At 49.2% G+C, this 26,817-nt stretch overlaps 1 protein-coding gene across 1 annotated transcript in view; it reads right to left on the bottom strand.

The window, feature by feature from the left end:
- RRP15 (ribosomal RNA processing 15 homolog) overlaps positions 1 to 26,817 on the bottom strand; it is a 66,397-nt gene that overhangs the window by 24,514 nt on the left and 15,066 nt on the right. The window contains exons 2-3 of the mRNA XM_063919120.1: positions 6,271 to 6,521; positions 5,248 to 5,345 (exon numbers count right to left, since the gene is read on the bottom strand). Of these exons, the coding sequence (XP_063775190.1) occupies positions 5,248 to 5,345; positions 6,271 to 6,521 (349 nt within the window). The remainder of the gene's footprint in view (positions 1 to 5,247; positions 5,346 to 6,270; positions 6,522 to 26,817) is intronic.

Raw genomic sequence — 26,817 nt, 5'->3', positions numbered from 1 at the left:
CTCTGCAGCACCGAATGAGAGAACTCCAGGTCCTCCTCAGCCAGGGTATCAAATTTGTAGAATTTAGCAAACGTGTTTGCCCCTGACCAAGTAGCTGCTCGGCAAAGTTGTAAAGCCGAGACCCCTCGGGCAGCCGCCCAAGATGAGCCCACCTTCCTTGTGGAATGGGCATTTACAGATTTTGGCTGTGGCAGGCCTGCCACAGAATGTGCAAGCTGAATTGTACTACAAATCCAGCGAGCAATAGTCTGCTTAGAAGCAGGAGCACCCAGCTTGTTGGGTGCATACAGGATAAATAGCGAGTCAGATTTTCTGACTCCAGCCGTCCTGGAAACATATATTTTCAGGGCCCTGACTACGTCCAGCAACTTGGAGTCCTCCAAGTCCCTAGTAGCCGCAGGCACCACAATAGGCTGGTTCAAGTGAAATGCTGAAACCACCTTAGGGAGAAATTGAGGACGAGTCCTCAATTCTGCCCTGTCCGTATGAAAAATTAGGTAAGGGCTTTTATAGGATAAAGCCGCCAATTCTGAGACACGCCTGGCTGAAGCCAGGGCTAACAGCATTACCACCTTCCATGTGCGATATTTTAAGTCCACAGTGGAAAGTGGTTCAAACCAATGTGATTTTAGGAATCCCAAAACTACATTTAGATCCCAAGGTGCCACTTGAGCATCTCTTGAAGTTCCGGGTACCAAGTCCTTCTTGGCCAATCCGGAGCCACGAGTATAGTCCTTACTCCTCTCCTTCTTATGATCCTCAGTACCTTGGGTATGAGAGGCAGAGGAGGGAACACATACACTGACTGGTACACCCATGGTGTTACCAGAGCGTCCACAGCTATTGCCTGAGGGTCCCTTGACCTGGCGCAATATCTGTCTAGTTTTTTGTTGAGGCGGGACGCCATCATGTCCACCTTTGGTTTTTCCCAACGGTTCACAATCATGTGGAAGACTTCTGGGTGAAGTCCCCACTCCCCCGGGTGGAGGTCGTGTCTGCTGAGGAAGTCTGCTTCCCAGTTGTCCACACCCGGAATGAACACTGCTGACAGTGCTATCACATGATTTTCTGCCCAGCGAAGAATCCTTGCAACTTCTGTCATTGCCCTCCTGCTTCTTGTGCCGCCCTGTCTGTTTACGTGGGCGACTGCCGTGATGTTGTCCGACTGGATCAGCACCGGCTGACCTTGAAGCAGAGGTCTTGCTAGGCTCAGAGCATTGTAGATGGCTCTTAGCTCCAGGATATTTATGTGAAGTGATGTCTCCAGGCTTGACCACAAGCCCTGGAAATTTCTTCCCTGTGTGACTGCTCCCCAGCCTCTCAGGCTGGCATCCGTGGTCACCAGGACCCAGTCCTGAATGCCGAATCTGCGGCCCTCTAGAAGATAAGCACTCTGCAACCACCACAGGAGAGACACCCTTGTCCTTAGAGACAGGGTTATCCGCTGATGCATCTGAAGATGCGATCCGGACCATTTGTCCAGCAGATCCCACTGAAAAGTTCTTGCGTGGAATCTGCCGAATGGAATCGCTTCGTAAGAAGCCACCATTTTTCCCAGGACCCTTGTGCATTGATACACTGACACTTGGCCTGGTTTTAGGAGGTTCCGGACTAGCTCGGATAACTCCCTGGCTTTCTCCTCCGGGAGAAACACCTTTTTCTGGACTGTGTCCAGAATCATCCCTAGGAACAGCAGACGTGTCGTTTCGGAATCAGCTGCGATTTTGGAATATTTAGAATCCACCCGTGCTGTCGTAGCACTACTTGAGATAGTGCTACTCCGACCTCTAACTGTTCCCTGGACCTTGCCCTTATCAGGAGATCGTCCAAGTAAGGGATAATTAAGACGCCTTTTCTTAGAAGAATCATCATCATTTCGGCCATTACCTTGGTAAAGACCCGGGGTGCCGTGGACAATCCAAACGGCAGCGTCTGAAACTGATAGTGACAGTTCTGTACCACAAACCTGAGGTACCCTTGGTGAGAAGGGCAAATTGGGACATGGAGGTAAGCATCCTTGATGTCCAGAGACACCATATAGTCCCCTTCTTCCAGGTTCGCTATCACTGCTCTGAGTGACTCCATCTTGAATTTGAACCTTTGTATGTAAGTGTTCAAGGATTTCAGATTTAAAATAGGTCTCACCGAGCCGTCCGGCTTCGGTACCACAAACAGCGTGGAATAATACCCCTTTCCCTGTTGTAGGAGGGGTACCTTGATTATCACCTGCTGGGAATACAGCTTGTGAATGGCTTCCAATACCGCCTCCCTGTCGGAGGGAGACGTTGGTAAAGCAGACTTCAGGAACCGGCGAGGGGGAGACGTCTCGAATTCCAATTTGTACCCCTGAGATACTACCTGCAGGATCCAGGGGTCCACTTGCGAGTGAGCCCACTGCGCGCTGAAATTCTTGAGACGACCCCCCACCGTACCTGAGTCCGCTTGTAAGGCCCCAGCGTCATGCTGAGGACTTGGCAGAAGCGGGGGAGGGCTTCTGTTCCTGGGAAGAGGCTGCCTGCTGCAGTCTTTTTCCCCTTCCTCTGCCCCGGGGCAGATATGAGTGGCCTTTTGCCCGCTTGCCCTTATGGGGACGAAAGGATTGAGCCTGAAAAGACGGTGTCTTTTTCTGCTGAGAGGTGACCTGGGGTAAAAAGGTGGATTTCCCAGCCGTTGCCGTGGCCACCAGGTCCGATAGACCGACCCCAAATAACTCCTCCCCTTTATACGGCAATACTTCCATATGCCGTTTGGAATCCGCATCACCTGACCACTGTCGCGTCCATAACCCTCTTCTGGCAGAAATGGACAGCGCACTTACTCTTGATGCCAGAGTGCAAATATCCCTCTGTGCATCTCGCATATATAGAAATGCATCCTTTAAATGCTCTATAGTCAATAATATACTGTCCCTGTCCAGGGTATCAATATTTTCAGTCAGGGAATCCGACCAAGCCACCCCAGCACTGCACATCCAGGCTGAGGCGATTGCTGGTCTCAGTATAACACCAGTATGTGTGTATATACTTTTTAGGATATTTTCCAGCTTTCTATCAGCTGGCTCCTTGAGGGCGGTCGTATCCGGAGACGGTAACGCCACCTGTTTTGATAAGCGTGTGAGCGCCTTATCTACCCTAGGGGGTGTTTCCCAACGCGCCCTAACCTCTGTCGGGAAAGGGTATAATGCCAATAATTTTTTAGAAATTAGCAGTTTTTTATCGGGGGAAACCCACGCTTCATCACACACCTCATTTAATTCTTCTGATTCAGGAAAAACTACGGGTAGTTTTTTCACACCCCACATAATACCCTTTTTTGTGGTACTTGTAGTATCAGAAATGTTCAAAACCTCCTTCATTGCCGTGATCATGTAACGTGTGGCCCTACTGGAAAATACGTTTGTTTCCTCACCGTCGACACTGGAGTCAGTGTCCGTGTCTGTGTCGACCATCTGAGGTAATGGGTGCTTTAGAGCCCCTGACGGTGTTTGAGACGCCTGGACAGGTATTAACTGTTTTTCCGGCTGTCTCATGTCGTCAACAGTCTTTTGTAAAGTACTGACGCTATCACGTAATTCCTTCCATACGACCATCCAGTCAGGTGTCGACTCCCTAGGGGGTGACATCACTATTACAGGCAATTGCTCCGCCTCCATACCATTTTCCTCCTCATACATGTCGACACAACGTACCGACACACAGCACACACACAGGGAATGCTCCGATAGAGGACAGGACCCCACTAGCCCTTTGGGGAGACAGAGGGAGAGTTTGCCAGCACACACCAGAGCGCTATATATATACAGGGATAACCTTATATAAGTGTTTTTCCCTTATATAGCTGCTGTATTATTAATCTGCCAAATTTAGTGCCCCCCCTCTCTTGTTTTACCCTGTTTCTGTAGTGCAGGACTGCAGGGGGGAGTCAGGGAGCTTCCCTCCAACGGAGCTGTGAGGGAAAATGGCGCTTGTGTGCTGAGGAGATAGGCTCCGCCCCCTTCTCGGCGGCCTTTCTCCCGCTTTTTTAAGGAAAAACTGGCAGGGGTTAAATACATCCATATAGCCCAGGAGCTATATGTGATGTATTTTTAGCCATCTAAGGTGTTTTTATTGCGTCTCAGGGCGCCCCCCCCCCAGCGCCCTGCACTTTCAGTGACCGGAGTGTGAAGTGTGCTGAGAGCAATGGCGCACAGCTGCGGTGCTGTGCGCTACCTTGTTGAAGACAGGACGTCTTCTGCCGCCGATTTCACCGGACCTCTTCAGTCTTCTGGCTCTGTAAGGGGGCCGGCGGCGCGGCTCTGGGACCCATCCATGGCTGGGCCTGTGATCGTCCCTCTGGAGCTAATGTCCAGTAGCCTAAGAAGCCCAATCCACTCTGCACGCAGGTGAGTTCGCTTCTTCTCCCCTTAGTCCCTCGATGCAGTGAGCCTGTTGCCAGCAGGTCTCACTGAAAATAAAAAACCTAAACTAAAACTTTCACTAAGAAGCTCAGGAGAGCCCCTAGTGTGCACCCTTCTCGTTCGGGCACAGAGATCTAACTGAGGCTTGAAGGAGGGTCATAGGGGGAGGAGCCAGTGCACACCAGGTAGTCCTAAAGCTTTTACTTTTGTGCCCAGTCTCCTGCGGAGCCGCTATTCCCCATGGTCCTTACGGAGTCCCCAGCATCCACTTAGGACGTTAGAGAAAGGGTTTTCCAAGCCCCATGCACTGTAGCACGGACCAAGGCCATAAACATAGCACAGAGTCTTTATTCTACGTATACAGGAACTCTCCCCTCAGGTGTGAGTAGCTGAACCAGGCCCTGACACCAGCCCGGCGGTCCCTGTCGGCTCTTCCACATCGTAGACAGTGGAGACTGTACATGTGACCTAATAATTCACCAGCAGCTGGTGCCTCGTACCTCAGCGCTGTCTGGCCTCTAGTCAATAGATAAACCGAATATCAGATCAGCCCATGAAACGGTCGCGGGGTGAAACCAACCGAACGCTTAGACTCGTACAGATGCCAGGACGGAGACCGGGTTACACACTGCAGCCACGAGATGCTCCCATATTACACTATTATATAGTATTATGTTGGTCACATGTAACACTTTCTGCAGCATCTCCCTGTACTGATCTCTCCACATACATCATTTTCCTCTTTCATGGCTGATGTGAAGGTTTATTAGAACCAGACAACACACAGAACACGAGCTGCAATATCAGCTATAAATATATGTGCACAACACAACAGGAAAATATAATGTTACCTTGTGGCAATCCTCTGCAGATTCCTCTCCACGTCTCTGTCTTTAACGACATCTGGCTTTGTTCTGCACATCATCTCCCACTGTCGTTTCTCATCAAACTGCAATACAGACGGAACGTCAGGGGACACGAAGCAAATGAAGGAGCAAACGCAGCACGAGACCCACAGGGAAAACTAAATAAAGAATAAGTAGCTTGGCTGTGGCCTCACCCTACGGCCATTAGGAGACCCCAGAACTGATTGGCCCTTAGGGGGCCATTAAACAAGTCCATACTTTGCCAAAGCACAAATCTCTCTATTCTCCCCCCAATAGTACCTTCGTTATACTTCATCTGAATGTAATCATGAGCTACTTACCTTCTACCACAGACCATCCCACCTACCCGTCACTAGCATACAACCGTCTGCTCATCCCCCGATAGTGTCATTATAATGCGCTATACTATAACCGCACAGTGTAACAGATACATAGGTGGCTCTTATGGGGCACAAACAGATTACCCACACACATAGTACAAGCAGCCATAGGTCAGACATCCTCTAGTGACACTGACTGAGGCACGAGGCATAAACCTCTGAATGACGTATTCAGCCCATGCGTAGGGGACGGCCTCTGTACTAGGACTCATACACTCTGCAGTTTTCCCTCACTAGTCTCATTTATAATGAACATTGTTACCTACGTACGACTTACCAACCTAACTGGTAAGTACATTAGAAGCCTGCGGTCCTTTTATGAGCAGTCTAACAGAAACGGACCTATTACCCAAGATCTCACACTCTATAGACATACCCCCCATACAGCTCGCAACGTGCGCCCCGCTCGCAGGTGTGTACGCACCCATGCAATACTACGGATCAGGATGCAAACTATAGTTTTCATTCATCCGACACTTCCCTGCCGACATGAAATGCATTTTCCACCTTTCCCTGTGCCGCATATCCCCCCCCATCTGTATCCTCAGACATAACGGAAAGGTCTCGGCTCTCTCAGAGGAAGCCGTCAAGAAACCGCCAAGCGCACCTGTTTCTTTTTCTCCAGTTTCTCCAGCTTGTCCCGCTTTTTCTCCTTCTCTAGAGATTTACTTTTCACCAGGATGGTGCTGGCCCGGTCTGACGAGACTCTCTTATTCAGGACTTTGGCCATCGCATCCGCCCAGCCTTTGTTTCGGTCTTCATCAGTCTCGTCTTTTGCGCCAGGGCCTGTTGAATCCAGCTCATCGCCGCCATCAGAAGAGGAGCCTCCATCTTTAACGTCGGAACTCCCTTCTGAACCTGAAGACGAGCATCAGAACAACATTTTTAATACAAATTTAAAAAAAATTAGTGTGAATAGATAAATTACGTAGGGGTAAATCAATAGCAAAGTACAGACACAGTATGTCCCAATACATCATTGCCGCAGTCACGCCAAACCGCTCCTCTCCGTGCGCCGGTTCCCGCGAGACTCTGCTAGTGTTGGGCGTCTTTTTTGCTGAAAATACCTTAGTCACAACGCGATGGCCGCTAGAATGCACCAAGACACTGAGCTACTGCGTCTGATTCTGTACACGATGTTCTGTTCTGCTCTGTATACAGACTCTGTCGCACACAGCATACAGACTCTGTCGCACACAGCATACAGACTCTGTCGCACACAGCATACAGACTCTGTCGCACACTGCATACAGACTGTCGCACACAGCATACAGACTCTGTCGCACACAGCATACAGACTCTGTCGCACACAGCATACAGACTCTGTCGCACACAGCATACAGACTCTGTCGCACACAGCATACAGACTCTGTCGCACACAGCATACAGACTCTGTCGCACACAGCATACAGACTCTGTCGCACACAGCATACAGACTCTGTCGCACACAGCATACAGACTCTGTCGCACACAGCATACAGACTCTGTCGCACACAGCATACAGACTCTGTCGCACACAGCATACAGACTCTGTCGCACACAGCATACAGACTCTGTCGCACACAGCATACAGACTGTCGCACACAGCATACAGACTCTGTCGCACACAGCATACAGACTCTGTCGCACACAGCATACAGACTGTCGCACACAGCATACAGACTGTCGCACACAGCATACAGACTGTCGCACACAGCATACAGACTGTCGCACACAGCATACAGACAGCATACAGACTCTGTCGCACACAGCATACAGACAGCATACAGACTCTGTCGCACACAGCATACAGACTCTGTCGCACACAGCATACAGACTCTGTCGCACACAGCATACAGACTGTCGCACACAGCATACAGACTGTCGCACACAGCATACAGACTGTCGCACACAGCATACAGACTCTGTCGCACACAGCATACAGACTCTGTCGCACACAGCATACAGACAGCATACAGACTCTGTCGCACACAGCATACAGACTCTGTCGCACACAGCATACAGACAGCATACAGACTCTGTCGCACACAGCATACAGACTCAGCACAGTCTCCTTGTGGGTCCTAGTCACATTGTGTTGCAGCTAAGACACATTTTTGACACAAAAAAATAAAAAAAAAGCAAGCCGCCTATCGTTACCTGGTTATTGGTTTGACATGGAACATTGGGGCAGATGTATAACCTGGAGAAGACATAAGGAAGTGATAAACCAGTGATAAGTGCAAGGTGATAAACACCAGCCAATCAGCTCCAACATGTAAATTAACAATTAGGAGCTGATTGGCTGGTGCGTGTATCACCTTGCACTTATCACTGGTTTATCACTTCCTTATGCCTTCTCCAGGTTACTACATCTGCCCCATTGTCATTTGCTGTAACGGATGAGGAGCTGTTTGTCCTGACGAAGGTCCTGATTGGACCGAAACGTTCATTTACAACCACGCTGCCACGTGAGGACACACACAGTTTAGTAGCCATTTACAGAAGACAGGAAGGCTTTGATAGAGATTAGTAAGTGTGATTACGGTCTGTGTAAACATCTTCAGAATCTACTTTGTTACAAATTATTAATGGTTGGCAATGTACAAAGCAGATTCATTTAAACGCACTTAAATTTTCGCAATAAATACATTTCAGCCTAAAGTTTTCCCTATCTCCATAGAACACGGCGAGTAACTCGCTGACGATTTCCATGTGTCCATTTGCTGAACAGATAAGATGAAATAAATCCCCCACTAGATTCCCTCTGCAGCTATTACTGGGAACAGAGTACAAGACTGACCTCTAGAGGATACATGGAGTAACGCAGCAGCAACTGAAGAGTCCCCAAACATAGTTATAATTACAGTCACTGTCATTATTATGGGCCGAGCACACAGTAATAGGATCTCTGGACAGTTTGGCCACATGCTTGGTACCTTAGGGCTGAAGAGCCGGATTACTTCCAGAGGAAACGTGTTAGCGCAGTTTGGAAGATAACCACCCACCCAGGCTGACCGCAGCCATCTGCAACCAGATTCCAGGACCAGCATAATAATGATCTGAGGAGTGATGGGGGTGACCCGCTGCAATGTCGCAGTGTGGTGCCGCGGCAATACATGCCCTTATTGCTCAATACGGACCGCTGGAAAAGGTAAGAAAGGCCGATCATCGCCGTGTCTCTTCCAGAAGGTCTATATAATTGCAGAATGTTTCTGGGGCGCACATCGCCATCTATATATGACCCCGGACGCAGCAACAAGTAGTGCCACATTATTGTTTTTTTATTTACATGTTTTAGTGCTAGCAAAAAGCACTCTGAATACGGTACCGCAACAGGATGCGATGCCAGTAAAAGCCGCCAATGGTTGCGGTAAAGGGGCTCATACATCTAGGACTGATTGCTGCAAATCCCCCAACATCAGGGTCAGGGAATCTGGGGAACCAACGTGTTTGTCAATCACGACCAAAAAATGACCTGGGATTTGTAACACGCACAATTTCCCCGTTTCCTCAACAGAACGCTGTTCACTGAGGGCAGACGATCGGCGGATCGGGGAAATGTGGCGCTGACGTACATGAAGCGCAGCTAATAGACGTGACACATGCACCGGAATAGCGAGCAGCGGACAATCCCTCCAATAGTAACAGGAAATAGTTAAACTGCCTATAACTAAGCCCTTCCATGTAATACTACTTATTTAATAAGATCCAGATTGAGAAAACCATAGCAATATGTATTTCCACACAAGAAGCGCAGATGGGAGAGAAAAAAATATTTCCACACAGGACGCCACCAGCGCAGGGGGACGGTTACCTTACACTTCAAATATTGCTTTGGAACGGTGCTCGCGGCCTGTTTTACTTGGTAATAAAAAGCAGATCTCCGGAAGACAGTGCAGGCAGTTATCTGTCCGTGTCTACTTTATGTTGCGTGATCAATCCTAGGTGGTCCCAAGACACCAACAGCTCAGCTAAAGCGCCTCAGATGTTCCCGAGCTGCGCACAAGGTCTCAGGCGGTCGCCAACATCACACGGGGAGCTTGCAGAATGTTACATGGCTTATGTTATACAGCTGTAACCTAGTGTTCCGTTATAGGAACCACTGCGACCAGCTACACTGCAGGTCAGCAAGGTGAGCCCATCCAACAGAGACAGGGGATGGCGGGAGGACACTCACAGACCCCTATGTCTCCCATCGTGGCAGCTAAGAGCGCAGAGCGCGCCCTCACCAGACCCCTCTATCCAGAGAGCATGGGGAACGTTTAGGCCCCTTTTCTGATTACTTTCTTTTTTTTGCATATTTGTCACACTTCATTGTTTCAGATCTTCAAACAAAAATTATAAGACGGACAAACATAATAACTGTCTGTGCCGCAGCCATACACCCCCCCCCCCCCCCCCCCCGATAACCGGAGAGCAGGGTCTCACGTTGCTGTGGAGGAAATCCGGCCCACTCACTGCAGAATTGCTCCGTCAGCCTCATTGGAAGGTTCTCCAGCATGGGCTGCCCATTTAGGGTCCTGCCACTGCATCTCTGGACTGAAGTCAGGACGGTCACTAGGCCACTCCAAAACCTTACACTGGTTTCTTCACCGCCGCTCGAGGTGGACTTGCTCCAGATCGTTGTCTTGCTGGGGATATGGTCATTAGGTCGACCATGCGTTTTTTACTATTTATTTTTTTGAACTTTTTTAAACTTTACGATCCACGTGGACTACGACTGTGAATAGTAGCCTGTGCCAAGGGCTGCAGGGCAAGGCACCTTGCTCGAAGTGAGGGGACACGGTGCACTAATTGGGGTTCCCGGTCACTTTACGATGAAAACAACACCAAAAAAAGAAAAAAATATGTCGAACTTTTTCAATGTCAACCTTGTTCTTGTCGACATAATGACTGTGTTGACCTAGTCACTGTCGACCAATAGTGAGCAACCTAATGCATGTCAACCCTATGACCCATACCCATCTTGCTGAGTAACCCATTTGTGCATCAACTCCAGATCACAGATTTCTGGCCGGACAGTCTCCCTCAGAATGTTCTGGTAGACACCACGAGTCATGATTCCAGCAATTATGGCAAGTCACCCAGGTCCTGAAGCTGCAAAGCATCCGCCGCTCCATCCCACTACTATCACCACCGCGTGCGACTGTTGGTATGATGCCGTTAATGTGGATTGCTGCGTTAGCTTTATGCCAGATGTAACGGGACTCACGTTTTCCAAAAAGTTTCATTTTTGACCGTAGATCATTAGGCCAAAAGGTTTGTAGGTTATTAATGTGTTTTTTGGGGCATTTGTGAGACGAGCCTTTCTGTTCCTCTAGGTGGTTTCCGCCTTGCGCCTCTCCCCTGGATACCATGTTTGCCCAGTCTCTCTGGTATGGTGGAATCAAGAACGCTGACAGTATCTGTAGCGAGTGACGCTTGCAGATGTTCCTCTGGGGACTTTTGTGACTTCCTGGATGAAACACCTATGCGCTCTTGGAGAGGTTTTGGTAGGCCGGACCCCCCCCTCCCCCCCCCTGGGAAGACTCATCACTGGTCCAAGTCTTATTCTGGTTCACTGTGGTCCCTTTGTAACACTTTACAGACAAACTTATTTTCTCATTTGTACTGGCATCCCTTTTGATCACAGCATAATGAACCCAAATATCGATTCAATTTGGTTCATTTGTTTATTATTATTATCTTCCTTTATTTATATGGTGCCACAAGGGATCCACAGCGCCCAATTACACAGTACATAATCAAATGACAAAACAAGAAAACAGCACTTCCAGTACAAGACAATATAGGACAGGTATAGAAAACCCGGGGTTAGGTGCCATCAGGGGGGAGTATGGAGTATGAGATAGTGTAAGTAAGAAAAGGTACATGAGGAAAGAAGTCCCTGCTCTTGCGAGCTTACAAGCTAAAAGGTGAGGGGTTAACAAACCGGAGTGACACAGATGGGGTAGACAGTTAGCATAGACAAGAGGGTTAGGAGGAGAGTTGGCTGGGTTTGGTGAAGAAGTGGGTCTGGAGAGCCCGTTTGAAGTTCTGTAGAGAGGTAGGGAATTCCAGAGATAGTGAGCACCACGTGCAAAATCTTGGAGGTAGGGGTGGGAGGAAGTAATCAGTTGGCAGGAGAGACGGTGAGCATTAGCAGAGCGAAGAGGACGGGTGGGACTATAAAGCGAGATAAGGTCAGAGATGTAGATGGGAGAGGAGTGGGTGAGGACATTGTAGGTGAGTGTGAGAAGCTTGAATTGGATTCTGAAAGGGAAGGGAAGCCAGTGAAGGTCCTGCAAGAAAGGGGAGGTGGATGTAGTACGTTTGGTGTGGAAGGTGAGCCGGGCAGCAGCACTGAGGATAGATTGGAGTGGAGAGATGTATGTGTCAGGGAGACCAGATAGGAGGAGATTGCAGTAGTCTAATCTGGAGATGACCAGTGAGTGAATGAGGGTCTTCGTAGCATCCTGGGTGAGAAAGGGTCTGATCCTGGAGATGTTTTTGGAGGTGGAAATGGCAGGTTTTTGAGAGGTACTGAATGTGTGGTTTGAAGGAGAGGGAGGAGTCAAAGATTCCTCCAAGACAGCGCACTTGGGGGCTAGAGGAGATAGTTGTGCTATCAATGGATAATGAAATTGTGGGAGGTGAGGGTGTGCGGGAGGGAGGGAAGATGATCAGCTCAGTCTTAGACATGTTAAGTTTAAGAAAGCGCTGGGACATCCAGGAGGAGATAGCAGAGAGACAGTTGGAGATACGAGTGAAGAAAGCTGGGGAGAGGTCAGGGGAGGAAAACGAGTTTTATGGTAATAACTTACCCTTGTTAACACTCTTTCTGCGAGGTACACTGGGCTCCACGAGTCTGGACAATGGGGTGTAGAGTAGAGATGAGCGCCGGAAATTTTTCGGGTTTTGGTTTTGGGTTCGGTTCCGCGGCCGTGTTTTGGGTTCGACCGCGTTTTGGCAAAACCTAACCGAATTTTTTTTGTCGGATTCGGGTGTGTTTTGGATTCGGGTGTTTTTTTCCAAAAAACCTAAAAAACAGCTTAAATCATAGAATTTGGGGGTCATTTTGATCCCAAAGTATTATTAACCTCAAAAACCATCATTTCCACTCATTTTCAGTCTATTCTGAATACCTCACAATATTATTTTTAGTCCTAAAATTTGCACCGAGGTCGCTGGATGACTAAGCTAAGCGACCCTAGTGGCCGACACAAACACCTGGCCCATCTAGGAGTGGCACTGCAGTGTCACGCAGGATGTCCCTTCCAAAAAACCCTCCCCAAACAGCACATGACGCAAAGAAAAAAAGAGGCGCAATGAGGTAGCTGTGTGAGTAAGATAAGCGACCCTAGTGGCCGACACAAACACCAGGCCCATCTAGGAGTGGCACTGCAGTGTCACGCAGGATGTCCCTTCCAAAAAACCCTCCCCAAACAGCACATGACGCAAAGAAAAAAAGAGGCGCAATGAGGTAGCTGTGTGAGTAAGATAAGCGACCCTAGTGGCCGACACAAACACCGGGTCCATCTAGGAGTGGCACTGCAGTGTCACGCAGGATGTCCCTTCCAAAAAACCCTCCCCAAACAGCACATGACGCAAAGAAAAAAAGAGGCGCAATGAGGTAGCTGTGTGAGTAAGATAAGCGACCCTAGTGGCCGACACAAACACCGGGCCCATCTAGGAGTGGCACTGCAGTGTCACGCAGGATGGCCCTTCCAAAAAACACTCCCCAAACAGCACATGACGCAAAGAAAAAAAGAGGCGCAATGAGGTAGCTGTGTGAGTAAGATAAGCGACCCTAGTGGCCGACACAAACACCGGGCCCATCTAGGAGTGGCACTGCAGTGTCACGCAGGATGGCCCTTCCAAAAAACACTCCCCAAACAGCACATGACGCAAAGAAAAATTAAAGAAAAAAGAGGTGCAAGATGGAATTGTCCTTGGGCCCTCCCACCCACCCTTATGTTGTATAAACAGGACATGCACACTTTAACCAACCCATCATTTCAGTGACAGGGTCTGCCACACGACTGTGACTGATATGACGGGTTGGTTTGGACCCCCACCAAAAAAGAAGCAATTAATCTCTCCTTGCACAAACTGGCTCTACAGAGGCAAGATGTCCACCTCATCATCATCCTCCGATATATCACCGTGTACATCCCCCTCCTCACAGATTATCAATTCGTCCCCACTGGAATCCACCATCTCAGCTCCCTGTGTACTTTGTGGAGGCAATTGCTGCTGGTCAATGTCTCCGCGGAGGAATTGATTATAATTCATTTTAATGAACATCATCTTCTCCACATTTTCTGGATGTAACCTCGTACGCCGATTGCTGACAAGGTGAGCGGCGGCACTAAACACTCTTTCGGAGTACACACTTGTGGGAGGGCAACTTAGGTAGAATAAAGCCAGTTTGTGCAAGGGCCTCCAAATTGCCTCTTTTTCCTGCCAGTATAAGTACGGACTGTGTGACGTGCCTACTTGGATGCGGTCACTCATATAATCCTCCACCATTCTTTCAATGTTGAGAGAATCATATGCAGTGACAGTAGACGACATGTCCGTAATCGTTGTCAGGTCCTTCAGTCCGGACCAGATGTCAGCATCAGCAGTCGCTCCAGACTGCCCTGCATCACCGCCAGCGGGTGGGCTCGGAATTCTGAGCCTTTTCCTCGCACCCCCAGTTGCGGGAGAATGTGAAGGAGGAGATGTTGACAGGTCGCGTTCCGCTTGACTTGACAATTTTCTCACCAGCAGGTCTTTCAACCCCAGCAGACTTGTGTCTGCCGGAAAGAGAGATCCAAGGTAGGCTTTAAATCTAGGATCGAGCACGGTGGCCAAAATGTAGTGCTCTGATTTCAACAGATTGACCACCCGTGAATCCTTGTTAAGCGAATTAAGGGCTCCATCCACAAGTCCCACATGCCTAGCGGAATCGCTCCGTGTTAGCTCCTCCTTCAATGTCTCCAGCTTCTTCTGCAAAAGCCTGATGAGGGGAATGACCTGACTCAGGCTGGCAGTGTCTGAACTGACTTCACGTGTGGCAAGTTCAAAGGGCATCAGAACCTTGCACAACGTTGAAATCATTCTCCACTGCGCTTGAGACAGGTGCATTCCACCTCCTATATCGTGCTCAATTGTATAGGCTTGAATGGCCTTTTGCTGCTCCTCCAACCTCTGAAGCATATAGAGGGTTGAATTCCACCTCGTTACCACTTCTTGCTTCAGATGATGGCAGGGCAGGTTCAGTAGTTTTTGGTGGTGCTCCAGTCTTCTGTACGTGGTGCCTGTACGCCGAAAGTGTCCCGCAATTCTTCTGGCCACCGACAGCATCTCTTGCACGCCCCTGTCGTTTTTTAAAAAATTCTGCACCACCAAATTCAAGGTATGTGCAAAACATGGGACGTGCTGGAATTTGCCCATATTTAATGCACACACAATATTGCTGGCGTTGTCCGATGCCACAAATCCACAGGAGAGTCCAATTGGGGTAAGCCATTCCGCGATGATCTTCCTCAGTTGCCGTAAGAGGTTTTCAGCTGTGTGCGTATTCTGGAAAGCGGTGATACAAAGCGTAGCCTGCCTAGGAAAGAGTTGGCGTTTGCGAGATGCTGCTACTGGTGCCGCCGCTGCTGTTCTTGCGGCGGGAGTCCATACATCTACCCAGTGGGCTGTCACAGTCATATAGTCCTGACCCTGCCCTGCTCCACTTGTCCACATGTCCGTGGTTAAGTGGACATTGGGTACAACTGCATTTTTTAGGACACTGGTGAGTCTTTTTCTGACGTCCGTGTACATTCTCGGTATCGCCTGCCTAGAGAAGTGGAACCTAGATGGTATTTGGTAACGGGGGCACACTGCCTCAATAAATTGTCTAGTTCCCTGTGAACTAACGGCGGATACCGGACGCACGTCTAACACCAACATAGTTGTCAAGGCCTCAGTTATCCGCTTTGCAGCAGGATGACTGCTGTGATATTTCATCTTCCTCGCAAAGGACTGTTGAACAGTCAATTGCTTACTGGAAGTAGTACAAGTGGGCTTACGACTTCCCCTCTGGGATGACCATCGACTCCCAGCAGCAACAACAGCAGCGCCAGCAGCAGTAGGCGTTACACGCAAGGATGCATCGGAGGAATCCCAGGCAGGAGAGGACTCGTCAGAATTGCCAGTGACATGGCCTGCAGGACTATTGGCATTCCTGGGGAAGGAGGAAATTGACACTGAGGGAGTTGGTGGGGTGGTTTGCGTGAGCTTGGTTACAAGAGGAAGGGATTTACTGGTCAGTGGACTGCTTCCGCTGTCGCCCAAAGTTTTTGAACTTGTCACTGACTTATTATGAATGCGCTGCAGGTGACGTATAAGGGAGGATGTTCCGAGGTGGTTAACGTCCTTACCCCTACTTATTACAGCTTGACAAAGGCAACACACGGCTTGACACCTGTTGTCCGCATTTCTGTTGAAATACTTCCACACCGAAGAGCTGATTTTTTTGGTATTTTCACCAGGCATGTCAGTGGCCATATTCCTCCCACGGACAACAGGTGTCTCCCCGGGTGTCTGACTTAAACAAACCACCTCACCATCAGAATCCTCCTGGTCAATTTCCTCCCCAGCGCCAGCAACACCCATATCCTCCTCATCCTGGTGTACTTCAACACTGACATCTTCAATCTGACTATCAGGAACTGGACTGCGGGTGCTCCTTCCAGCACTTGCAGGGGGCGTGCAAATGGTGGAAGGCGCATGCTCTTCACGTCCAGTGTTGGGAAGGTCAGGCATCGCAACCGACACAATTGGACTCTCCTTGTGGATTTGGGATTTCGAAGAACGCACAGTTCTTTGCGGTGCTTTTGCCAGCTTGAGTCTTTTCAGTTTTCTAGCGAGAGGCTGAGTGCTTCCATCCTCATGTGAAGCTGAACCACTAGCCATGAACATAGGCCAGGGCCTCAGCCGTTCCTTGCCACTCCGTGTGGTAAATGGCATATTGGCAAGTTTACGCTTCTCCTCCGACAATTTTATTTTAGGTTTTGGAGTCCTTTTTTTACTGATATTTGGTGTTTTGGATTTGACATGCTCTGTACTATGACATTGGGCATCGGCCTTGGCAGACGACGTTGCTGGCATTTCATCGTCTCGGCCATGACTAGTGGCAGCAGCTTCAGCACGAGGTGGAAGTGGATCTTGATCTTTCCCTAATTTTGGAACCTCAACATTTTTGTTCTCCATATTTTAATAGGCACAACTAAAAGGCACCTCAGGTAAACAATGGAGATGGATGGATACTAGTATACAATTATGGATGGACTGCCGAGTGCCGACACAGAGGTAGCTGCAGCCGTGGACTACCGTACTGTGTCTGCTGCTAATATAGACTGGTTGATAATGAGATGTAGTATGTATAAAGAAGAAAGAAAAAAAAAACCACGGGTAGGTGATATACAATTATGGATGGACTGCCGAGTGCCGACACAGAGGTAGCTACAGCCGTGGACTACCGTACTGTGTCTGCTGCTAATATAGACTGGTTGATAATGAGATGTAGTATGTATAAAGAAGAAAGAAAAAAAAAAACCACGGGTAGGTGGTATACAATTATGGATGGACTGCCGAGTGCCGACACAGAGGTAGCTACAGCCGTGGACTACCGTACTGTGTCTGCTGCTAATATAGACTGGTTGATAATGAGATGTAGTATGTATAAAGAAGAAAGAAAAAAAAAAAACCACGGGTAGGTGGTATACAATTATGGATGGACTGCCGAGTGCCGACACAGAGGTAGCTACAGCCGTGGACTACCGTACTGTGTCTGCTGCTAATATAGACTGGTTGATAATGAGATGTAGTATGTATAAAGAAGAAAGGAAAAAAAAACCACGGGTAGGTGGTATACAATTATGGATGGACTGCCGAGTGCCGACACAGAGGTAGCTACAGCCGTGGACTACCGTACTGTGTCTGCTGCTAATATAGACTGGTTGATAATGAGATGTAGTATGTATAAAGAAGAAAGGAAAAAAAAACCACGGGTAGGTGGTATACAATTATGGATGGACTGCCGAGTGCCGACACAGAGGTAGCTACAGCCGTGGACTACCGTACTGTGTCTGCTGCTAATATAGACTGGTTGATAATGTGATGTAGTATGTATAAAGAAGAAAGAAAAAAAAAACCACGGGTAGGTGGTATACAATTATGGATGGACTGCCGAGTGCCGACACAGAGGTAGCTACAGCCGTGGACTACCGTACTGTGTCTGCTGCTAATATAGACTGGTTGATACTACATCTCATTATGTATAAAGAAGAAAGAAAAAAAAAACCACGGGTAGGTGGTATACAATTATGGATGGACTGCCGACACAGAGGTAGCTACAGCCGTGGACTACCGTACTGTGTCTGCTGCTAATATAGACTGGTTGATAATGAGATGTAGTATGTATAAAGAAGAAAGAAAAAAAAAACCACGGGTAGGTGGTATACAATTATGGATGGACTGCCGAGTGCCGACACAGAGGTAGCTACAGCCGTGGACTACCGTACTGTGTCTGCTGCTAATATAGACTGGTTGATAATGAGATGTAGTATGTATAAAGAAGAAAGAAAAAAAAAACCACGGGTAGGTGGTATACAATTATGGATGGACTGCCGAGTGCCGACACAGAGGTAGCTACAGCCGTGGACTACCGTACTGTGTCTGCTGCTAATATAGACTGGATGATAATGAGATGTAGTATGTATAAAGAAGAAAGAAAAAAAAAAACCACGGGTAGGTGGTGGTATACAATTATGGATGGACTGCCGAGTGCCGACACAGAGATAGCTACAGCCGTGGACTACCGTACTGTACTGTGTCTGCTGCTAATATAGACTGGATGATAATGAGATGTAGTATGTATAAAGAAGAAAGAAAAAAAAAACCACGGGTAGGTGGTGGTATACAATTATGGATGGACTGCCGAGTGCCGACACAGAGGTAGCTACAGCCGTGAACTACCATACTGTGTCTGCTGCTAGTATAGACTGGATGATAAATAATGATATAAAAAATATATATATATATATCACTACTGCAGCCGGACAGGTATATATTATATAATGACGGACCTGCTGGACACTGTCTGTCAGCAGAATGAGTTTTTTATAGAATAAAAAAACACCACACAAGTCACACGACGAGTGTTTAACTTTTTCAGGCAGACAATCACAATATACTGGTGGTCAGTGTGGTCAGGTCACTGGTCAGTCACACTGGCAGTGGCACTCTGGCAGCAAAAGTGTGCACTGTTTGATATGTACTCCTGGCTCCTGCTATAACCTATAACTGCTCCCCAGTCTCCCCCACAATTAAGCTGTGTGAGCACAGTCAGATATTATACATAGATGATGCAGCACACTGGGCTGAGCACAGATATGGTATGTGACTGAGTCACTGTGTATCGTTTTTTTCAGGCAGAGAACGGATTATATTAAATAATAATAAAACTGCACTGGTGGTCTCACTGGTCAGTCACTAGTATAACTAACTAACTACTATCAGCAAAATTCTGCACTCTCTGAGTACTCCTCCTAAGCTCCAGTAAATGAAGTGTCTCACTCTCACTCTCCTATCTATTTCTAAACGGAGAGGACGCCAGCCACGTCCTCTCCCTATCGATCTCAATGCACGTGTGAAAATGGCGGCGACGCGCGGCTCCTTATATAGAATCCGAGTCTCGCGATAGAATCCGAGCCTCGCGAGAATCCGACAGCGTGATGATGACGTTCGGGCGCGCCCGGGTTAACCGAGCAAGGCGGGAAGATCCGAGTCGCTCGGACCCGTGTAAAAAAACATGAAGTTCGGGCGGGTTCGGATTCAGAGGAACCGAACCCGCTCATCTCTAGTGTAGAGTAGGATCTTGATCCGAGGCACCAACAGGCTCAAAGCTTTGACTGTTCCCAGAATGCACAGCGCCGCCTCCTCTATAACCCCGCTTCCCAGCACAGGAGCTCAGTTTAGTTAACCAGCCCAATGCAGTAGCAGTAAAAGAGACGACAACGGTTAGTAGCCACATACACCACATTCTCACGACAGGAGAAGTGTCAGCGGCTAATGCCATATCAATCCAAAGAAGCTAAGTGCGTCAGGGTGGGCGCCTTGTGGAGCCCAGTGTACCTCGCAGAAAGAGTTTTAACAAGGATAAGTTCTTACCATAAAACTCGTTTTCTGCTGCGGGGTACACTGGGCTCCACAAGTCTGGACAATGGGGATGTCCTAAAGCAGTTCCTTATGGGAGGGGACGCACTGTAGCGGGCACAAGAACCCGGCATCCAAAGGAAGCATCCTGGGAAGCGGCAGTATCGAAGGCATAGAACCTTATGAACGTGTTCCCGGAGGACCACGTAGCCGCCTTGCACAATTGGTCAAGGGTCGTACCACACTGGGCCGCCCAAGAAGGTCCAACAAACCGAGTAGAATGGGCCGTAATGTGAACAGGAGCTGACAGACCAGTATTCACATAAGCATGCGCAATCACCATTCTAATCCACCTGGCCAGGGTCTGCTTGTGAGCAGGCCAGCCACGTTTGTGAAATCCAAACAAAACAAAGAGAGAATCAGACTTTCGAATAGAAGCAGTTCTCTTCACATAGATACGGAGAGCCCGTACCACATCCAAAGACCGCTCTTTGGGAGACAAATCAGGAGACACAAAAGCTGGAACCACAATCTCCTGATTAAGGTGGAACGAAGAAACCACCTTAGGTAAATATCCGGGACGAGTCCTAAGAACCGCCCGGTCACGGTGAAAAATCAGATATGGGGAACTACAAGACAAGGCACCCAAATCTGACACTCTTCTAGCAGAGGCAATAGCCAGCAAGAACACCACCTTAAGGGAAAGCCACTTAAGGTCAGCTTGAACCAAGAGGTTCAAATGGAGGCTCCTGCAACGCCTCCAAAACCACCGACAAGTCCCAAGGAGCCACTGGCGGGACATAGGGAGGTTGGATACGCAACACACCCTGAGTGAAAGTATGAACATCAGGTAAAGTCGCAATTTTTCTCTGAAACCACACCGACAAGGCAGAAATATGAACCTTGAGGGAGGCCAGACGCAGGCCTAAATCTAGGCCCTGCTGTAGAAAAGCCAAAAATGTGGCTGTACTAAACTTGGAAGCATCATAATGGTTAGATGCACACCAAACAAAGTAGGAATGCCAGACCCGATGGTAAATCCGAGCAGAGGCCGGTTTCCGGGCCCACAACATAGTTTTAATGACCTCTTCAAAAAAAACCTTAGCTCTTAAGACGGAAGCTTCAAGAGCCACGACGTCAAAGACAGCCGGGCTAGGTCCTGGTAAACACACGGGCCCTGAACGAGGAGGTCTGGGCGTTGTGGAAGTAGAAGTGGACGCTCTGACGATAGGCCTTGCAGGTCTGAGAACCAGTGCCGTCTGGGCCACGCCGGAGCTATGAGAATCAGATTTCCTTTTTCTTGCTTGAACTTCCGAATTACCTTGGGCAGGAGTGACACCGGAGGGAACACGTACGGCAGCCGAAACCTCCACGGCACTAACAGCGCATCCACGAATGCTGCTTGAGGATCCCTTGTCCTTGCTCCGAAGACCGGAACCTTGTGATTGTGTCGAAACGCCATCAGATCCACATCTGGAAGACCCCACCTTTCCACGAGGAGTTGAAACACTTCTGGATGGAGGCCCCACTCGCCGGCATGCACGTCCTGACGACTGAGAAAGTCCGCTTCCCAATTCAGGACTCCCGGAATGAATATTGCCGGTAGATGGCGTTCTGCCCAACGTAGAATCCGTGAGGCTTCCTTCATTGCCAAACGGCTTCGAGTGCCGCCTTGATGATTTATGTAAGCCACTGTGGTGGCGTTGTCCGACTGTACTTGAACAGGACGGTTCTGAATCAAATGCTGGGCTAGGTTCAACGCATTGACGACCGCCCGCAATTCCAGAATGTTGATCGAGAGAAGAGATTCCTCCTTGGTCCACCGACCCTGCAAGGAGTGCTGCTCCACAACCGCGCCCCAACCTCTCAGACTGGCATCTGTTGTCAACAGGACCCAGTTGGATATCCAGAAGGGACGGCCTCTGCACAATTGTCGGTCCAGAAGCCACCAGAGCAGCGACAGACGGACCTCCGGAGTCAAAGAGATCATGTGAGACCTGATCCGGTGAGGCAGGCCGTCCCACTTGGCTAGAATCAGCTTCTGGAGGGGGCGAGAATGGAATTGAGCATACTCCACCATGTCGAATGCTGACACCATGAGGCCCAGCACCTGCATTGCCGAATGTATCGACACTTGCGGACGCGAAAGGAAGCAACGAATCCTGTCCTGAAGTTTCAGGACTTTCTCCTGAGACAAGAACAACCTCTGGTTGTGAGTGTCAAACAGCGCTCCCAGATGCACCATGCTCTGAGCAGGGACCAGGGAGGATTTCTTCCAGTTGATGAGCCACCCGTGGGCTTGTAGAAACCAGACCGTCATATCCAGATGACGCAGAAGAAGATCTGGGGAATTTGCCAGGATTAACAAGTCGTCCAGATACGGCAGTATCCTGACCCCTTGACGGCGGAGTACCACCGTCATCACCGCCATAACTTTGGTGAAGACTCACGGAGCCGTTGTTAAACCAAAAGGTAACGCCCGAAACTGGTAATGGAGGTTGCCAATAGCGAACCTCACGTATTGTTGATGTGACACTGCTATAGGAATATGCAGGTAAGCATCCTGTATGTCCAGGGAGACCATGTAGTCCCCAGGTTTCAAGGCCAGAACTATAGAGCGAAGGGTTTCCATACGGAACTTGGAAACCTTCACAAACTTGTTCAGCGCCTTGAGGTGGAGAATGGGCCGGGAGGACCCATTCGGTTTCGGGACTAGAAAGAGCGGAAAATAGTACCCCCGGCCCCTCTGAGCAAGAGGCACCTGTACTACGACTCCTGTATCCAGGAGGATCTGTACCACCGAATGCAGAGTGTTTGCCTTTGTCTGGTCCAACGGGACGTCTGTCTGGCAAAATCGATGAGGGGGTCGGTTTTTGAAGGCTATGGCGTAACCTCGAGTGACGACTTCCCGTACCCAGGCATCTGAAGTGGTCTTCAACCAGTCCTGGGTATACCCTAGAAGCCGCGCCCCACCCTGGGATCCCCCAGGGGGAGGCCCGTCCCGTCATGCGGCAGGCTTATCGGTCTTGGCTGCTGGCTGACGGGCAGCCCAGGCTCTTTTGGGCTTCAGCTTACCAGGTTTGGAAGTGCGGGCCTGCTTATGGTACGCCTGACCTTTTGCTTTACCTGAAGGACGTGCCTTTGGCCTTCGACACAGAAGGAGCTGTATTAGGCAGACAGGCAGTTTTGGCAGTAGCCAAGTCAGCCACTATCTTATTTAAGTCCTCCCCAAACAGAATATCCGCCTCGAAAGGGAGTACCTCCAGGGTTTTTCTAGAGTCCAGATCCACAGACCAGGATCTCAGCCACAATATCCTGCGAGCCAGGACTGACGTAGTAGAGGCCTTGGCTGCTAGGATACCGGAATCAGAAGCCGCCTCTTTAATATATCGAGAAGCTGTGACAATATATGACAAGCATTGTCTAGCATGGTCAGAAGAGATTTCAGCTTCTAACTCCAAGGCCCATGCTTCAATAGCCTCTGCAGCCCATGTAGCTGCAATAGTGGGCCTTTGTGCAGCACCCGCGAGGGTGTAAATCGCTTTCAGACAACCCTCCACACGTTTATCCGCAGGATCTTTTAGAGACGTGACGGTAGTGACAGGTAGAGCTGAGGAAACCACCATCCTAGTCACATGTGAGTCTACTGGAGGAGGCGTTTCCCAATTCTTAGACAGCTCCGGCGCGAGGGGATAGCGAGCCAGCATCTTCTTTTGAGGCACAAACTTCGTACCCGGGCTTTGCCGGGGTTCCTGATGTATATCCACTAGGTGGTCAGAGTGAGGTAAAACTTGTTTAATCACCTTCTGACGCTTGAACCTATCTGGTTTCTTAGGAGGAACGGATGGCTCGGGATCATCCGTAATCTGCAGAATTAATTTAATAGCCTCCAAAAGATCAGGAACATCCACATGTGAACTACCCTCCCCATCAGCCGTATCTGAGTCAGAACCTGTGGGGTCAGTGTATGTGCTGTCTTCATCAGACGAGGTGTCAGTGACAGCAGTGTATTGTGAGGAGACGAGCGCTCGCTTAGAGGACCTCTTGGACTTAGGCAAGCGTTGGTCAGACTTTTTAGTAGTCAGGGACTGGTTCAACTTCTTTAATTGAGCAGATAAATCGTCCGCCCACGGCGGGTTAGCTGCAGGGACCACATACGGTTGTACCGGCATTGGGGGTCCCATAGGGGGTGTTAGTTTATGAACTAGCGTATGCAGAAGCGTGGAAAAAGCGGCCCACGGAGGGTCAGTATGTGCCTCCGTTGCCACAGTCCCACTGGGGGGCAAGGAGCCCCCAGAAACAGAGCCCACAGCTGCTATATTCTCCCCATATGTGCCTGTGGCTTCAGCAACACCAGCAGTGTGTTCCGCCTCAAAACCGTTACCCTCAGAAGCAGACATGATATAACTTGCAGTATGAGGTAACACAGTACAATTATTAGCAGCACTATATCCCTAAACCCAAACCCCTGCGCAGTGTAGTCAGCACCAGCAGAGATAAAGGAGAGATATGGTGACTAAATCACAGAGAAAAAATAAGATTTTAAACCTACCGGTAAATCTTTTTCTCCTAGTCCGTAGAGGATGCTGGGGACTCCGTAAGGACCATGGGGAATAGATGGGCTCCGCAGGAGACATGGGCACTAAAAAGAACTTTAGATATGGGTGTGCACTGGCTCCTCCCTTTATGCCCCTCCTCCAGACCCCAGTTAGAGAAACTGTGCCCAGAGGAGACGGACAGTACAAGGAAAGGATTTTTGTTAATCTAAGGGCAAGATTCATACCAGCCCACACCGTATAACATGGAATATACGAACCAGTTAACAGTATGAAACAAAACAGCATCAGACCGAGACTGATCAAAACTGTAACATAACCCTTATGTAAGCCAAAATTATATACAAGTCTTGCAGAATTTAGTCCGCACAGGGACGGGCGCCCAGCATCCTCTACGGACTAGGAGAAAAAGATTAACCGGTAGGTTTAAAATCTTATTTTCTCTTACGTCCTAGAGGATGCTGGGGACTCCGTAAGGACCATGGGGATTATACCAAAGCTCCAAACCGGGCGGGAGAGTGCGGATGACTCTGCAGCACCGATTGAGCAAACATGAGGTCCTCCTCAGCCAGGGTATCAAACTTGTAGAACTTTGCAAAGGTGTTTGAACCCGACCAAGTCGCCGCTCGGCAAAGCTGTAATGCAGAGACCCCTCGGGTAGCCGCCCAAGAAGAGCCCACCTTCCTAGTGGAATTGGCCTTTACCGAATTTGGTAACGGCAATCCAGCCGTAGAATGAGCCTGCTGAATCGTGTTACAGATCCAGCGAGCAATAGTCTGCTTAGAAGCAGGAGCGCCAACCTTGTTGGCTGCATACAGGACAAACAGAGCCTCTGTTTTCCTAACCCGAGCCGTTCTGGCCACATAAATTTTCAATGCCCTGACCACATCAAGGGACTCGGAATCCTCAAAGTCCCGCGTAGCCACCGACACCACAATAGGTTGGTTCATATGAAAAGATGAAACCACCTTAGGCAAAAATTGAGGACGAGTCCGCAACTCTGCTCTATCCACATGGAAAATCAGATAAGGGCTTTTGTGCGATAAAGCCGCCAACTCAGACACTCGCCTTGCCGATGCCAAGGCCAACAACATGACCACTTTCCAAGTGAGATACTTTAATTCCACCGTTTGAAGAGGCTCAAACCAATGAGACTTAAGGAACCTCAACACCACGTTAAGGTCCCATGGTGCCACTGGAGGCACAAAAGGAGGCTGGATATGCAGCACTCCCTTCACAAAAGTCTGTACTTCTGGGAGAGAAGCCAATTCCCTCTGAAAGAAAATGGATAGGGACGAAATCTGAACCTTAATGGAGCCTAATTTTAGGCCCAAATTCACTCCAGTCTGTAGGAAGTGAAGAAAACGGCCCAGATGGAATTCTTCCGGAGGAGCATTCTTGGACTCACACCATGACACATACTTCCTCCATATACAGTGATAATGTTTTGCTGTCACGTCCTTCCTAGCCTTCAGCAGAGTAGGAATGACCGCATCTGGAATGCCCTTTTCTGCTAGGATCCGGCATTCAACCGCCATGCCGTCAACGCAGTGCGGTAAGTCCTGGAACAGACAGGGCCCCTGTTGCAACAGGTCCTCTCTGAGAGGAAGAGGCCACGGATCTTCTGTGAGCATTTCCTGCAGATCCTGATACCAGGCCCTTCGAGGCCAATCTGGAACAATGAGAATTGTCTGTACTCCTCTTCGTCTTATGATTCTCAATATCTTGGAAATGAGAGGAAGAGGAGGGAACACATAGACCGACGGGAACACATAGACCGACTGGAACACCCACGGTGTCACCAGGGCGTCCACTGCTACCGCCTGAGGGTCCCTTGACCTGGCGCAATACCTCGGAAGTTTCTTGTTGAGGCGTGACGCCATCATGTCTATTTGAGGCAGTCCCCACTGACTTGCAATCTCTGCGAAGACTTCCTGATGAAGTCCCCACTCTCCTGGATGTAGATTGTGTCTGCTGAGGAAGTCCGCTTCCCAGTTGTCCACACCCGGAATGAAGACTGCTGTCAGAGCGCTTACATGATTTTCCGCCCAGCAAAGAATCCTGGCAGCTTCCGCCATTGCCACCCTGCTCTTTGTTCCGCCTTGACGGTTTATATAAGCCACTGCGGTGATGCTGTCTGACTAAATCAGAACCGGTAGGTCGCGAAGCAAATTCTCCGCTTGACGAAGGCTGTTGTATATGGCCCTTAATTCCAGTACGTTGATGTGTAGACAAGCCTCCTGGCTTGACCATAGCCCTTGGAAGTTTCTTCCGTGTGTGACTGCTCCCCATCCTCGGAGGCTCGCGTCCGTGGTTACCAGAACCCAGTCCTGAATGCCGAACCTGCGACCCTCTCTAGAAGGTGAGCACTCTGCAGTCACCACAGGAGAGATACCCTGGCCCTGGGGGACAGGCTGATCATCTGATGAATCTGTAGATGCGAC

The sequence above is a fragment of the Pseudophryne corroboree genome, chromosome 4 (genome assembly GCF_028390025.1).
Source record: "Pseudophryne corroboree isolate aPseCor3 chromosome 4, aPseCor3.hap2, whole genome shotgun sequence".
Classification (NCBI taxonomy): Eukaryota; Metazoa; Chordata; class Amphibia; order Anura; family Myobatrachidae; genus Pseudophryne; species Pseudophryne corroboree.
This window is presented reverse-complemented; position numbering and strand designations above follow the sequence as displayed.